The sequence below is a fragment of the Ursus americanus genome, chromosome 13 (assembly GCF_024610735.1).
Source record: "Ursus americanus isolate L20-20 chromosome 13, mUrsAme1.1.p, whole genome shotgun sequence".
NCBI lineage: Eukaryota > Metazoa > Chordata > Mammalia > Carnivora > Ursidae > Ursus > Ursus americanus.
The window spans coordinates 28315871-28330696 of record NC_142139.1 but is presented as its reverse complement, the minus strand read 5'-3'; the positions used below and the strand labels follow the sequence as shown (position 1 = coordinate 28330696).

The window sequence follows — 14826 nt, the reverse complement described above, 5'->3', positions numbered from 1 at the left end:
AGGGCAATTAAGAAAACCAGAACAATTTAAAATGCCATATAAATAAAGGCGACCAGAAGTTGATTTAAAGTTTTTCTTCTGTAATTTGTCTCCCCTTTGTCGTGGCACGCTCAGAGAAAGTGAATGCAGTAGATTCAAAGGAGGAGGGGGAGGAGGGAGGAGGAAGGGAGGAGCAGTGTAGGAGCGGCTCCCATCCTCCTCCCCCAGCCCCCACCAGCCCTCCTCCCCGCTCTCCCCGCCGCGCCCCCAGCCCCCGCCTTCCTCCTAGCTGGTCTCTCTCCCTCTCCACCCTCCACTCTCGACCGCCCTCGCTTTGGGGACTCCATCAGCTTTTGATTTGGAAGTCCGCTGATTGGCTGGACGCTATTCAACACACGCCGGGCAAGAGAGCTTTGTCTGAGTTGAAGTGAAGTTGTACAGATTTTAGACTGGAGTCAGCAATCACGGGTGTTTAGTCTGCAGCCGAGCAGAGAAAGGGAGAAAGAATCGCTCGAGAAAGATTCACTGCAGACTCTGCCGGCACCCTGCAATAGATGGATTCCGACTGCACAAGGGGGGAAACGCGGAGGTGACACTCTTCTGCCTGCAGAGAGGACAAACAGCCAAACAAATGCAAGGATCGGACTCCATGCCGTTCGTATCTGGAAGTCGTGACACGGTGTGTATAAAACAAAAGTTTGCGAGCTGTTAATTGCTGTGCTGTGTTATTAAGAGACGCTTTCAAGTTTCAAGTACCAAATGTAGCTTAGCTGTAAGTTGCCAAAGGAAGTTTGGGAATTGCTTTGCTGTTCTAACTTGGTCTGTGTGAGGAATCTCAGAAACTGACCGATGTGCCAAATGAATGCTAAAATGCACTTTAGATTTGTTTTTGCACTCCTGATGGTATCTTTCAGCTGCGATGTGCTGGGCAAGAATTTGAAATACAGGATTTATGAGGAGCAGAGGGTTGGATCGGTTATTGCAAGACTATCAGAGGATGTGGCTGATGTTTTAGTTAAGCTACCTAATCCTTCCACTGTTCGTTTTCGAGCCATGCAAAGGGGAAATTCTCCCCTCCTTGTCGTAAATGAGGATAATGGAGAAATCAGCATAGGGGCTAAAATCGACCGTGAACAACTATGCCAGAAAAACTTGAACTGTTCCATAGAGTTTGATGTGATCACTCTCCCCACTGAGCATCTGCAGCTTTTCCATATTGAAGTCGAAGTGCTGGATATTAATGACAATTCTCCCCAGTTTTCAAGATCTGTCATACCTATTGAGATATCTGAGAGTGCAGCGGTTGGGACTCGCATCCCCCTGGACAGTGCCTTTGATCCAGATGTTGGGGAAAATTCCCTCCACACATACTCTCTCTCTGCCAATGATTTTTTTAATATTGAGGTTCGGACCAGGACCGATGGAGCCAAGTATGCAGAACTCATAGTGGTCAGAGAGCTGGATCGGGAGCTGAAGTCAAGCTATGAGCTTCAGCTCACTGCCTCAGACATGGGGGTGCCTCAGAGGTCTGGCTCATCCATACTAAAAATAAGCATTTCCGACTCCAATGACAACAGCCCTGCTTTTGAGCAGCAGTCTTATATAATACAACTCTTAGAAAACTCCCCCGTTGGCACTTTGCTCCTTGATCTGAATGCCACTGATCCAGATGAGGGCGCTAATGGGAAAATTGTATATTCCTTCAGCAGTCATGTGTCTCCCAAAATTATAGAGACTTTTAAAATCGATTCAGAAAGAGGACATTTGACTCTTTTCAAACAAGTGGATTATGAAATCACCAAATCCTATGAGATTGATGTTCAGGCTCAAGATTTGGGTCCAAATTCAATCCCTGCTCATTGCAAAATTATAATCAAGGTTGTGGATGTTAATGACAATAAACCTGAAATTAACATAAACCTCATGTCCCCTGGAAAAGAAGAAATATCTTATATCTTTGAAGGGGATCCTATTGACACATTTGTTGCTTTGGTCAGGGTTCAGGACAAGGATTCTGGGCTGAATGGAGAAATAGTTTGTAAGCTTCATGGACATGGTCACTTTAAACTTCAGAAGACTTATGAAAACAATTATTTAATCTTGACAAATGCCACACTGGATAGAGAAAAGAGATCTGAATACAGTTTGACCGTAATTGCTGAGGACAAAGGGACACCCAGTCTTTCTACAGTGAAACATTTTACTGTTCAGATCAATGATATAAATGACAATCCACCCCACTTCCAGAGAAATCGATATGAATTTGCAATCTCCGAGAATAACTCGCCAGGGGCGTATATCACCACTGTTACAGCCACAGATCCTGATCTTGGAGAAAACGGCCAGGTTACATATACCATTTTGGAGAGTTTTATCCTGGGAAGTTCCATAACTACATATGTAACCATTGACCCATCTAACGGAGCCATCTATGCCCTCAGAATCTTTGATCATGAGGAAGTGAGTCAGATCACTTTTGTGGTTGAAGCAAGAGATGGAGGAAGTCCCAAGCAGCTAGCAAGCAATACCACAGTTGTGCTCACCATCATTGATGAAAATGACAACGTCCCTGTGGTTATAGGGCCTGCGCTGCGCAATAACACTGCTGAAATCTCCATACCCAAAGGGGCTGAGAGTGGCTTCCATGTCACGAGAATACGGGCCATTGACAGAGACTCTGGTGTGAACGCTGAACTCAGTTGCTCCATCATAGCAGGTAATGAGGAGAATGTCTTTTTAATTGACCCACGGTCGTGTGACATCCATACCAACGTGAGCATGGAATCCGTTTCCTACACAGAGTGGGAGCTCTCAGTTATCATCCAGGACAAAGGCAATCCTCAGCTACATACCAAAGTCCTTCTGAAGTGTATGATCTTTGAATATGCAGAGTCAGTGACGAGTACAGCAATGACCTCAGTAAGCCAGGCATCTTTGGATGTCTCCATGATTATAATTATTTCCTTAGGAGCAATTTGTGCGGTGTTGTTGGTTATTATGGTGCTGTTTGCAACTAGGTGTAACCGAGAAAAGAAGGACACTAGATCCTACAACTGCAGGGTGGCCGAATCCACTTACCAGCACCACCCAAAAAGGCCATCCAGGCAGATTCACAAAGGGGACATTACACTGGTGCCGACCATGAATGGCACTCTGCCCATCAGATCTCATCACAGATCGTCTCCATCTTCATCTCCGACCTTGGAAAGAGGGCAGATGGGCAGCCGGCAGAGTCACCACAGTCACCAGTCCCTCAACAGTTTGGTGACAATCTCATCCAACCACGTGCCAGAGAATTTCTCACTAGAACTCACCCATGCCACTCCTGCTGTTGAGGTAAGATCATACCCTGCACCAATGCACTGATCAAGTCAGCTGTTAGTGTTCAGAAGTTGTGTATGTGCTAGTTCTTAAATGTTTCCATTAGGAAGTAAACAATAGTAACAATATTCAAATTAAACAGGATACAAGTTGCATTATGTGTATGTAGCAAGTATACATACTTTAGCTGACTGTTTTGTTTTTCTTAAAGAATTTGCTTGCATGTATTATGTATAATATTGAAAAATGAATGTGAAGCTCCCAAATGACTACCTAATTAGCAAACCCTTGCTTCCCAGATTAAGATACTGGAAGCCAAAAATAAAAGGACTTGCTTTATTCTCATAGTTGTGGTTCCTACTAACCCCCTCCCCCAAAACAAAACCAAACAAAACAACAAAAAACCCCACAAAACTGAGGCCTCCAGAATGCCATCTGAATGCATGCCACATTTGTTTAACTTTTGAAATTTTTCTGACATTATTTTAGCTGCATGTGTTCGAATGTTGTATTTTACAACATTTTTTCACATATTTTTATCCCTGATCACTTTCATCTGAGCTAAAAAATAAAGGAAATCAATCTGTTATTTATCAAGGAGTTCTCTTTCCAAAAGAAAAAGTCAGTGTATGAGATCATTCAAATCTCTCTGGGATATACGCAGTTATGTGTGGTGGCTGCCTGGGTAGTCGGCCACATTCCAGCGTGTGTAAATCTTTAAAACAGAGATAACATGTTCAATTCATTAGGATGAAATAGTGAGCAACTGCTTTTCCTTGCTTCAAGCTTGTGAGTATTTGGGGGCTTGTTTCCAGAAATCAGTTCTGTCTATTTGGTTTCCAGCAGGTCTCCCAGCTTCTTTCAATGCTTCACCAGGGGCAGTATCAGCCAAGGCCAAGTTTTCGAGGAAACAAATATTCCAGGAGCTATAGGTATGAATTCTCCTCCTTTTCTCTATTGAGTCCCACTAACATGAATGCTGAAGAGTAAAAACCTTCCTTTCTCTGATTCATCTTTCTAGATATGCCCTGCAAGACATGGACAAATTTAGCTTGAAAGACAGTGGCCGTGGTGACAGTGAAGCAGGAGACAGTGATTATGATTTGGGGCGAGATTCACCAATAGATAGGCTGCTCGGTGAAGGATTCAGTGACCTGTTTCTTACAGATGGAAGAATTCCAGCAGGTAAGAAGGTAGTGACAGATGACAAATCCTTAGTTTCAGATCTGCTACACCAATGAAGTGAACTGTTTTTCCCATGCTTATATTTTTCTTTGTCCTTTGCACTGAAGTATCTGTCACCTGTACAGTCTTAGCAATGAACATGACCTGGCACACTTCAGAATCATTTTCTTAAAATTCTTATGAAGCAGTTGGTAGAGAAGGAGTAAGCAAGAGAGCCTAGCAAGACAAGAAGGAAGGAGTGGGGAGAGGATTGGGTGAAGGATTCAGTGACCTGTTTCTTACAGATGGAAGAATTCCAGCAGGTAAGAAGGTAGTGACAGATGACAAATCCTTAGTTTCAGATCTGCTACACCAATGAAGTGAACTGTTTTTCCCATGCTTATATTTTTCTTTGTCCTTTGCACTGAAGTATCTGTCACCTGTACAGTCTTAGCAATGAACATGACCTGGCACACTTCAGAATCATTTTCTTAAAATTCTTATGAAGCAGTTGGTAGAGAAGGAGTAAGCAAGAGAGCCTAGCAAGACAAGAAGGAAGGAGTGGGGAGAGGAGGCTAGAAAACCACACCCCTTCTTTCCTCTTCCTGCCCCATCCAGGACTGCCACAGGACACTCTTGAGCAACTCTTTATGAAATTACTGGGTGGTTGTTGTTATTCAAACAGCCTGTTTTGGTGCCTCGTGGTGAACTAGACTATAATTTGGAGGACACAAATTTCCTGTGATGGGAACCAACTCACAGAATCAGAGATTAAAATACACTAGGAAATGGTCCACTTCTATCACCAAAAATAGGACAAAGAATGCATCTTTGTAGGTGGTAAGCACAGAATATTTTTGCCACCTTTCATTTTCTATCTGGAAGGTGCACAGAGCACCTTCCACCATCGTGGAAGGGGAACAGGAGTTTAAGAGGGGAATTTATAAGTACGTAGCTAGCTGGAGGAGATCCTAGTAAATTATGAGACACATCTTCCTTAGAGGCCCTCCTCTCCAGTTGTGCAGTAGAAACTCTCTGAACCAACTGGATAAATCCTGACTACACTATTGTAGCAACTCTGTTACTAGAGACTGTGATGGTAAATCAACTCTTAGGAACACAGAAATGTTGCTTTGGCTGCTTATATTTCTAAATCCCAGGGAATGTTGATCAAATGACTGCCATTTGATAAATGAAAGAAAGGTGGAACAAAACTATGACCAGTCTGAGTTCCATCAAACATCTATTTTCTAAACAGAGAAGTAAGAGAGTTTAGGAAATAGTCATGAGGGAGCTTCAAGAAGCCACGGAAATGCAGGTGAAAGCACGGCATAGAAAGTTCTAGTGGTAGTGGCAGCAGTTGCCACCAGTAGTAACCAATGATGTTCCAGTACTTACCCAGGCCCCATGAGGACTTTGGGACCTGCGTTCTGTCTCCTAACGCTTCGACAGACACAGGAATTAGTAGTGGGGTGGTGGTAAGAGTAGTGTTCTTGTTTTTTTGTTTGTTTGTTTAGGTTTGAAAACTGAAGCTTATAAAGGTTAAAAAAGGTGTCCCAAATCAGGCAGTTTGTACATGGTAGAGGTGGGATTTGAACCAATCCCCACACTCTTAAATACTAACTTAGTAAGAGTAATATGAAGCAACAGTTTAAAAAAAAAAAAAAGTTCAGTAATGTATGTGTTTATATTCTTAAATCTCACTACTGTCTATGAAATGATGGAATGCTGCCTGTTTTATTATGATATTACAGTACTAGATACACATCTAGATATGCATTTCTGGCAGATTGGAAAGGGCTTCTAGTAGCACTGAGGGCGACAGTGTATACGAGAACCAATGTTTGCACAGTAGTGTCTTTGTTTCTTTGTTTTATTCATAGACTCCCTATTTAAAGGAAGAAAATAAACCTCTGAAAATCTAGTGGGATATATACAGCCTCAGAAAACTTGCTCAAAGAGAATCACTTTTATTATTTTTACCAATGAAATGAAGGAATCGTCTGGCTGAATTTCTGTGATTCAATGATACTGATGGAACTCTAATGTTGAATATTGACCCCCAATTTTGAATAATGTGATTTCCTAACCTACATTATTTCATAAAACAGAAAAGTAGTATAATGGGCATAACATCAGTATTATATAAGTTATTTTTTTAAATTGTATGAAGTCTATTCATTGAAATTTTGATTTATTGGCAGAGTTAAAAGGAAAATAACTTTCCCTACTTAGATAACCTTCCCATTTGGGAGCCTCAATGATGCCTAAAATCCTTTTTAATTAAAAAATTGTGCAATTGTAACAGCTAATCTGTTTTAGAAAAAGGCAAGACTTCTCTTTCACTCTTTCAAAGCTTCTAACACCAGATATGTTCACGGAGGAGAGTTTTCTAATGCTTGCATTAAAAAAAATAAGATAAAAATCAATGTTAATAAAGCCATTGAGGAAACAATGGGTAAAGTCTAGGGTATAGTGAGTCTTATTTAGTGAGTGGCTTTAGGCTCCTTATAAGTTAATGTTTCTTTTCAAAGCTAGAGGTTCACTTTTATATTGTCAGTAGTAACACCACTTAATATATACACAGTCCTTTAAAAAACTCTGTATGTGCATAATCATACTTAATCTAGGTGTGTAGCAAGAGAGCTGTATTGCTGGTATATGGTGTTGTTTTACAATAGACACATTTCTTTCTTACCGGCTACTTGCCTCCATGTGGGGAAAGCATTCTGGTGGCACAGAGCACCGGGATCTCACCACTGATTTATAAAGTATTTTAAACTTTATTCATGTCTGGCAACTATGGAAAGAAATGTGCACATTGAGTATCTATACAGAGATAACCAGCCTTTAATTATGACCATCATTCTGATGATACTTCAACCATTTTCTGGTTTATTATACCTTAGGGTATAAAACTTGTGCTTCGTAGACTTATATTCCCAGGAAATAGCCCAAGTAGAAAAAAAAATGCAAGTCCACATCTGAATGCCATTAACAGAATCAGTACAGTCTTCAAAAGCATGTATATTTTTAGGACTTAAGCATCTTATTCCAACTATTTTTCTGCACTAAACTGTGATCAAATATAGATTATGCTATGTTGCATTGCCTGCCAACAAGGTCATTTCTGGTCATTCATTCTATTAATTCCCACAGAAATATCCTGCATTCTGAACAGTAAAATCAGCAAGCATTTTTGTCTGTTAGCTCATGTTTGTCAACATACTTTCTTCCTTACTCATTCAACTTTGAACTACAGTGCTACACATATTCCTGCAAAATTTCCATTTTCCCAATCTATCAGCTGCACCAGAATGATTTATAAAGGCTCTTGATTTTGTTTCTTCTTCTTTACTGGGCTCATTCCACTTTTCATTAATCTGCCATCTGTGATTACTTAACTCAAACATTTCTCTTTAATTCCATGTTCTGTCCATTGTCATGGCTGGTATCCCAGTTCTGGCCTTTTCTTCCGTGGCTGGTTTACTGTACCAGCACACAAGCTGATATTCACTCTCTAGCACCTCCTCTCTTTGTCAAATATTTCTTTTATGCAGCTTGAACAACTTTTGCAGAACATTTTCATTTACCTTTTTTGGGGTTCAAAGTCAGTAATTGACTTTTGTTGCCCAGCAACACCTAATAAAACTACTTCCCTTGGCATTCCAAGGCCAATAAAATCTACTCCTAGCTTATTAACTCTCCATTTTGGCTTTTTTTTTTTTTTTTTTTGGTATCTTTTTTAATAGGCAGAGCCATCACTTCACATAACACATCAGTCTTTTGCTCATGCTGCCTTTCTTCCTGAAAAAACTGGCTTCTCTTCACTGTGTCTGAGTCCTTCTCTTCTCTCAAAATTCTTTTCGGGTTTCTCTTCCTTTAACTACTGCAGCCTCCCGTTCCCTCTTTTTTTCCCCTTTCTTGACATGCCCTCAGCATCGTATAGCCTGGCATTTTAACTGGGCATTTAGGGCTTCATTTGTTACCCTTGAGTCAGAACTGGATCGGAAACCATTTGCAAACAGGGAGCTATCATATCACTTTGCATATGGCAGGCCCTGAAGACATAACCGATTGGTTACTCAGTAACTAACGGCTTGATAGACCTTAGGCCCAGGTTTTTTACTTGTTCTTCTGTTGTTAGGTGCTACCTACAAGGTATAGTACATCACAGAATTGATAGTCATATGGTGGGAAAGAGGAGTTCTCTGCTTTCTCACATCCTCCCGTTCCCAGAGGAAATTGAACCACCTGGCCACCTTCAAGAAGAGACAGAAAGATTAGCCACATGCACCACTTGCCAGTAAGTTCTAACTTATTGGCCGTGGTATGAAACCTCCGTGGCACTGAATTATGTGTACACTGAGAATGTTTTTAAATAGTTGAGTCTCCAGGGAAAAGTTGGAAAATATCAATGAAACGGAAATGCCCTATTTTGTGCCACTGCCCCCTCCCATCTCTATTATTTTTCCCAACCTTCTCTCCATTAGCTTTTCTTCATCAATGTTCCCTACTTTATGAGTTTGAAAAATTGTATGTTAATTTATTATTTTATAATTAAAGCTCCACTTATTTACTGCAAAGTTGTAAAACAGCATTCCCTGTTTTAAAAATCCCTGTAACCAAATTACTTTTGAACATGAACTATCATTTTAATCATCCAGATTGTATTTTTGGTTATGTGTTCATTACATTCAGGTCTTTAGAAAATTGAGCATATGCAGGATTCTTAGAAGCCTATGTCATTTTTCCTTTTTTTCCCCCTCTGTCATTAAATATTAAAAGAAAGCAAAGCCAATCAAACAATCAAACAATTAAGTCCTTCCCACAGAGTTAAAGGCCGGAAAACAAATGAAAGGTGTCATCAGATCTGTTTCCCTACCTTCTAACAGGATGTGTGTAAGACAAGATAGATCTCTTCTCAATTTTCAGAGACCCAGGGAATTAGGGAAAAAACTTCATGACCACTTTGAGAATTATTTCACTGCTGAGAAAACCTCATTGCTATTAAGGCATTCTAGTTGCTTTTGACTCCTTTCGGTTTTGTCCACATTAAATGATGAGCAATAGTTGGAAAATATTTCCAAACCGTAGTAATGCATGAAGTCAGTACATCTAAACGTGCTTTTATTCCTAAATCATCCATCCTTACTTAAACTTAGCCTTTCTTCACAGCAAAGCACACAAGGATTCTCAGTATTTGCCCTTTGTCTTACCCACACTTGGCACCCACGCTATCTCTGCATTTTCCCTACTTTCTTTGTATTTTTAGCTTTCCTGCCAATCAGACTTTCGTTCTCACCCAGTACACTTGCTGTCATTTTTGTTCCCTTGGATTAACCCCTTCTCTATTAAGAACGGAGGTCCAGAGTTGATGAGGTATAAAACTGAACTATCTCTGAAGTTTAAGTGATGAAGGGCAGTGACTTCCACTCCTTTCAACAAAGTTCTCCATTTCTTCTTCTTCTTCTTTTTTTTTTTTTAAGAGAGGGAGGGAAGGTGGGGTTAGAGGGAGAAACAGAGAGAGAAAGAGAGAATCTTAAGTTGGACATGGAACCTGACACAGGGCTTGATCTCACAACCCTGAGATCATGACCTGAACTAAAATCAAGAGTTAGACACTTAACAGACTCAGCCACCTAGGTGCCCATTTCTCTTTTTCTGAGAGGAAACATTTACTCTTCACTTTCCTTTTTTTGTGCATAAATCTTTTTTAACATTTTATTTTATTCCATAAGGACACCTAACATGAGATCTACCCTTTTAACAAATTTTTAATTGTACAATACAGTATTGGTAACTACAGGTACAATGTTGCATAGCGGATCTCCAGAACTTATTTATCTTGCTTAACCAAAACTTGATGCCCATTGACTGGCAGTGGCCCATTTCCCCAACCCCCCTCCCCCACACACCCTTTTAGCAAGCGCCATTCCACTCTTGGATTCTATGAGTTTGTTCACTTTAGATACCTTATATACATAGAATCATGCAGTATTTGTCCTGCGACCAGCTTGTTTCACTAAGTATAATGTCCTCAAGATTCATCCATGTTGTCACATAGTGTATACTTTTCTTCCTATTTTAAGGCTAAATAATATTCTGTTGTATGCATATACTACGTGTTCTGCATCCATTCATCTGTTGGTGGGCATTCAGGTTGTTGTCACGTCCAGCTATTGTGAAGAGTGCTGCAGTGAACAGGGGAGAGCTACATTTCTTTGAGATCCTGATTTCAATTCTTGTGGATAAATACCCAGAAGGGGGATTGCTGGGTAATATGGTAGCTATAGTTTTGGTGTTTTGAGGAACTTCTGTATTGTTTTCCATAGTGGCTGCACCATTTTGTGTTCTTAGCAACAAGTATTCTAATTTCTTTACATCTTTGCCAATATGTTATTATTTTTTTATAACAGACATCCTGACAGATTTGAAGTGATATCTCCTTGTGGTTTTGATTTACATTTCCCTGATGATTAGAAAATATATCGTGAATGCTTATTCTATGCAGACACATTACCCGGTGCTGGGGATACGGCAATAAACACAATAGAATACTGGCATTCCCTGATAAAGGATTTAACATTGTTCAAGAATCATCTTTTTTGGGGTCACCTGGGTGGCTCAGTCGTTAGGCATCTGCCTTCGGCTCAGGGCGTGATCCCGGCGTTATGGGATCGAGCCCCGCATCGGGCTCCTCCGCTGGGAGCCTGCTTCTTCCTCTCCCACTCCCCCTGCTTGTGTTTCCTCTCTCGCTGGCTGTCTCTCTCTCTGTCAAAAAAATAAATAAAATCTTAAAAAAAGAAAAAAAAATCATCTTTTTTCACAGTAATTTGGGAAGAAGAGAAATCTTTCCTAAGTGGCCAGATCTAGAGAATTAGCTTTGAATAGAGAGGTATGGTTGATATCAATCTAGTTTTCATTCAAATATAAGATAATTACTTTGCATTTTCTGCATCCTGTCACTTGCTGTAAAATAAAATCATGATACCGAAGAGACCTGTCACTGAAATAGATAGTTTGTGGAGTATATTTTACATTTTTATATTCCTTCATTGTTATGTAGTTTAGCTATTGTATTTGGCAAATTTAGAAATCGTTCTCCTTTTTATTTTCTGCTTTTCTAATATCATCTATTATTTTCTATGAGTGTGGCCACTCACATTCCAATAGGGCATTATAACAACTGGAAGAGATAACCAATGGATTTGTTAAATCCCTCAGCTTTTGATGACTTTTCCATCTATTTGAATTTCAAACTTTTAGAAGAAGATTTCTTAACAGACTAACTATGGATACCTGGTAGTTGAGGAAAATGCGCAGTGCTATTTTAAGTAACAAATCAATAAATAATCCAGAATACATTAGAGAGAGACTACTAAGGATAATAACCTGATAGCTTATTATATTCCCAATGCCTCCATTAAAAGTAAAGTTGGTCAGATAGACCTCAATATCTAGAAAGCTACTCATAGGTATTACTCAAAAATTATCTGGTGGCATTCTAAGATTATGAATTTCACCTTACAGCCCTGGGTTTTTGAGAATTTATGTTCAGCAAATATTCCATTACCATACCTTTACTCTTTGTCGGTCATCCTCATGTATAAGTTACAAATCCATTTCTCATTACCTGTGTAGCAGAAATATTATTCTTGAGAAGTGTGTGAGTCATAACCCTCCTTTCCTTACTTGATAAACAGGGGGGGAAAAAAGTCCATAAAACTGATATTTAAATTAAATCCATAAGTGTAGTCCATTTAATGTGTAAAATAACGGGTATCATGGTCGTGGTTTAAAACCGTCTCGTTCTATTTTTTAAAAAACTGAAATTACATTTTTCTATCGTTTTGAGTTATGCTAAGCATGATCCATGAATCCCTATTGTTTCCCTTGGTGTAGCTATGAGGCTTTGCACGGAGGAGTGCAGGGTGCTGGGACACTCTGACCAGTGCTGGATGCCACCGCTGCCCTCGCCATCCTCCGACTACCGGAGTAACATGTTCATTCCGGGGGAGGAATTCCCAGCGCAGCCCCAGCAGCAGCATCCGCATCAGAGTCTTGAGGATGACACCCAGCCTGCAGATTCCGGGGAGAAAAAGAAGAGTTTCTCCACCTTTGGGAAGGATTCCCCAAACGATGAGGACTCCGGGGACGCCAGCACATCCTCTCTGCTCTCGGAAATGAGCAGTGTGTTCCAGCGCCTCCTCCCCCCTTCCCTGGACACCTACGCGGAGTGCAGCGAGGGGGATCGCTCCAACTCTCTGGAACGCCGGAAGGGACCTCTGGCAGCCAAGACTGCGGGTTACCCGCAAGGCGTGGCCGCCTGGGCAGCCAGTACACATTTTCAAAATCCCACCAACAACTCTGGTCCCCCCCTTGGAACTCACTCCAGTGTGCAGCCTTCTTCAAAATGGCTGCCGGCCATGGAGGAGATCCCCGAAAATTACGAAGAAGATGATTTTGACAATGTGCTCAACCACCTCAATGACGGGAAACACGAACTCATGGATGCCAGTGAGCTGGTGGCTGAGATTAACAAACTGCTTCAAGATGTTCGCCAGAGCTAGGAGATTTGAGCGAAGCGTTTTTGTTTCCATATACATGGAAAGAGGGGACGGAGAAAACCCTGAAAGAACTGGCATTGCCAAATAGTTGCATTTATCATAAATGTGTCTGTGTATATTGAATATTAAATACTGTATTTTCGTATGTACACAATGCAAGTGTGATTATTTTAATCTGTATTTTAAAAATACATTTGTACCTTATATTTATGTGTAATTTAACAGACAAATTTTATTTTTTTACTCCCATGACAAACATGTCTTTCCTAATCATGTAGAAACTAGCCACTGTTCAAATAGAATATGGTAGTCAACCACAAAGTATAAAGGCACTGTGTAGATTAGTTATGCTGGGGAAGAAATTGCTATGCTGTAGGAACAACCCCACTAAAGCATTATACGATTCTTAGTTTCGTTAAGTGATCCAGTTTCTTTTTTCAATACTTAAAAAATAAAATTAAGCATCAATAAAAATGTTAAACTATTTTATTATTATCATTATTTTTACCGTTCTCTGCTAGTTCTGATAGTTCAATTACAGCAAAATTGAAACATGAGGTGAAATTTCATTTTAGGGCTGGGAAGTATCTTTTACAGACAATGATGAAAATAGGGCTAGAGTCAGTGCTTCCTAACCCCCAGGGTCCTACTATTCTGGGCCGCCACACTGGCCTGTTCTTGAGAATATTTCTCCTGAAGTATTACTGTCTATTTGTAATCAAGGTAAACAATGAATTTCATTCCATCCTTGTAACAGTAGACATGTTCCAAGGAAATGGAATCTGTCCTTTAAATGGGTAACAGTATGCGTTCTAACAGCAAAAAGTATTAGTGGACGAAGACCGTTATGTCAGTGTCTTCCTAGGGGAGGAAATGTAACTGATTTATTCTGAAATTGTTCTATTTGAATCTTCCACTCTCCTCTCACAATACTTGAACATTTTTTATCTTTTGAAATGTTTTTGCTATAACTATTCACTTTTAGCTTTTTCTCCAGTGCATGATCTCATATTTTTGCTTTTATTTTTAGTATAAGAACATTTATAAAATTATGATTTTGTTATTGCAATTCTGTTGTACTTGTGTGACAAACAACAAATTCTTTAATTATTGTGCTGTTTTCTCTCTGTGTGGAATGCCTTGGTAAAGGAGATCGTTATTATGACTGTTCTCATCTACGACCAAGTTTCTATTAATGTTATTTCTATGAATACACTATCTTGATTGTACTCTTCAGAAACTTTTGCTGTCAATGAAAATAAAAGGAAAATTAAAGTAAAGCTAAAGAACTGTCCATAAATCAGAGTCCTGTTCCTACATATATGTTCAAAAGCTTTGCATGAAGGATTTCCTTCATGAGAGGATAATTCAGAGTTGAATTTTGAATGATAAAGAGGGAACATTCAGCTGGCTTGGCAAACAAGAAAAGCACAATGGAAAAGGAATGAATTTAAGACCTGTAATGGGAATGAAAGAAGTCTACCATATTCCCAGTAGATTAAAGAATTTAAATGCATTTGAAGTGTAAGGGGGAAAAAAAAAAGAATAATCAAATAGTAACCGCTTGAACATTTTTCAAATTAAAAAAAAAAAATTCTTTCTCAGAACATTTTGTATTAAGTTGGGTCAAAAAAATGTGCCTTACAATGTTTCCAAGAGGTGAAAATATTATCCTCCTTGGTTTACTAGCAGGCAATTGAAATATGAAGAAGGTTAAATAGCCTAAAAGAGGCTAAACTCAGATATTTTAAATCTCAAATGAGCACCCCATCAAATAGATGTGTTATGTCTT

At 39.7% G+C, this 14826-nt stretch overlaps 1 protein-coding gene across 2 annotated transcripts; it reads left to right on the top strand.

Moving 5' to 3' along the window:
- Positions 1–308: 308 nt before the first annotated feature.
- PCDH18 (protocadherin 18) lies at positions 309–13519 on the top strand. 2 transcript variants are annotated; one of them, XM_045798972.2, is made up of 4 exons: positions 309–3315; positions 4147–4232; positions 4322–4485; positions 12370–13519. In XM_045798972.2, the coding sequence occupies exons 1-4, from the start codon at positions 829–831 to the stop codon at positions 13035–13037; spliced, it is 3405 nt and encodes a 1134-aa protein (XP_045654928.1). In that variant the 5' UTR covers positions 309–828; the 3' UTR covers positions 13038–13519. The 2 variants fall into 2 exon arrangements, with proteins under 2 accessions (XP_045654928.1, XP_045654927.1); XM_045798971.2 differs by having other exon boundaries at positions 4144–4232.
- The last annotated feature ends 1307 nt before the right edge of the window (positions 13520–14826 follow it).

Excerpts from the sequence above, each read along its gene's own strand:
- PCDH18 (XM_045798971.2), top strand. The coding sequence starts at position 829 with ATGTGCCAAATGAATGCTAAAATGCACTTTAGATTTGTTTTTGCACTC. Across the intron at positions 4,233-4,321 it reads AAATATTCCAGGAGCTATAG|ATATGCCCTGCAAGACATGG; the intron begins GTATGAATTCTC and ends TCATCTTTCTAG. Across the intron at positions 4,486-12,369 it reads AGATGGAAGAATTCCAGCAG|CTATGAGGCTTTGCACGGAG; the intron begins GTAAGAAGGTAG and ends CCCTTGGTGTAG.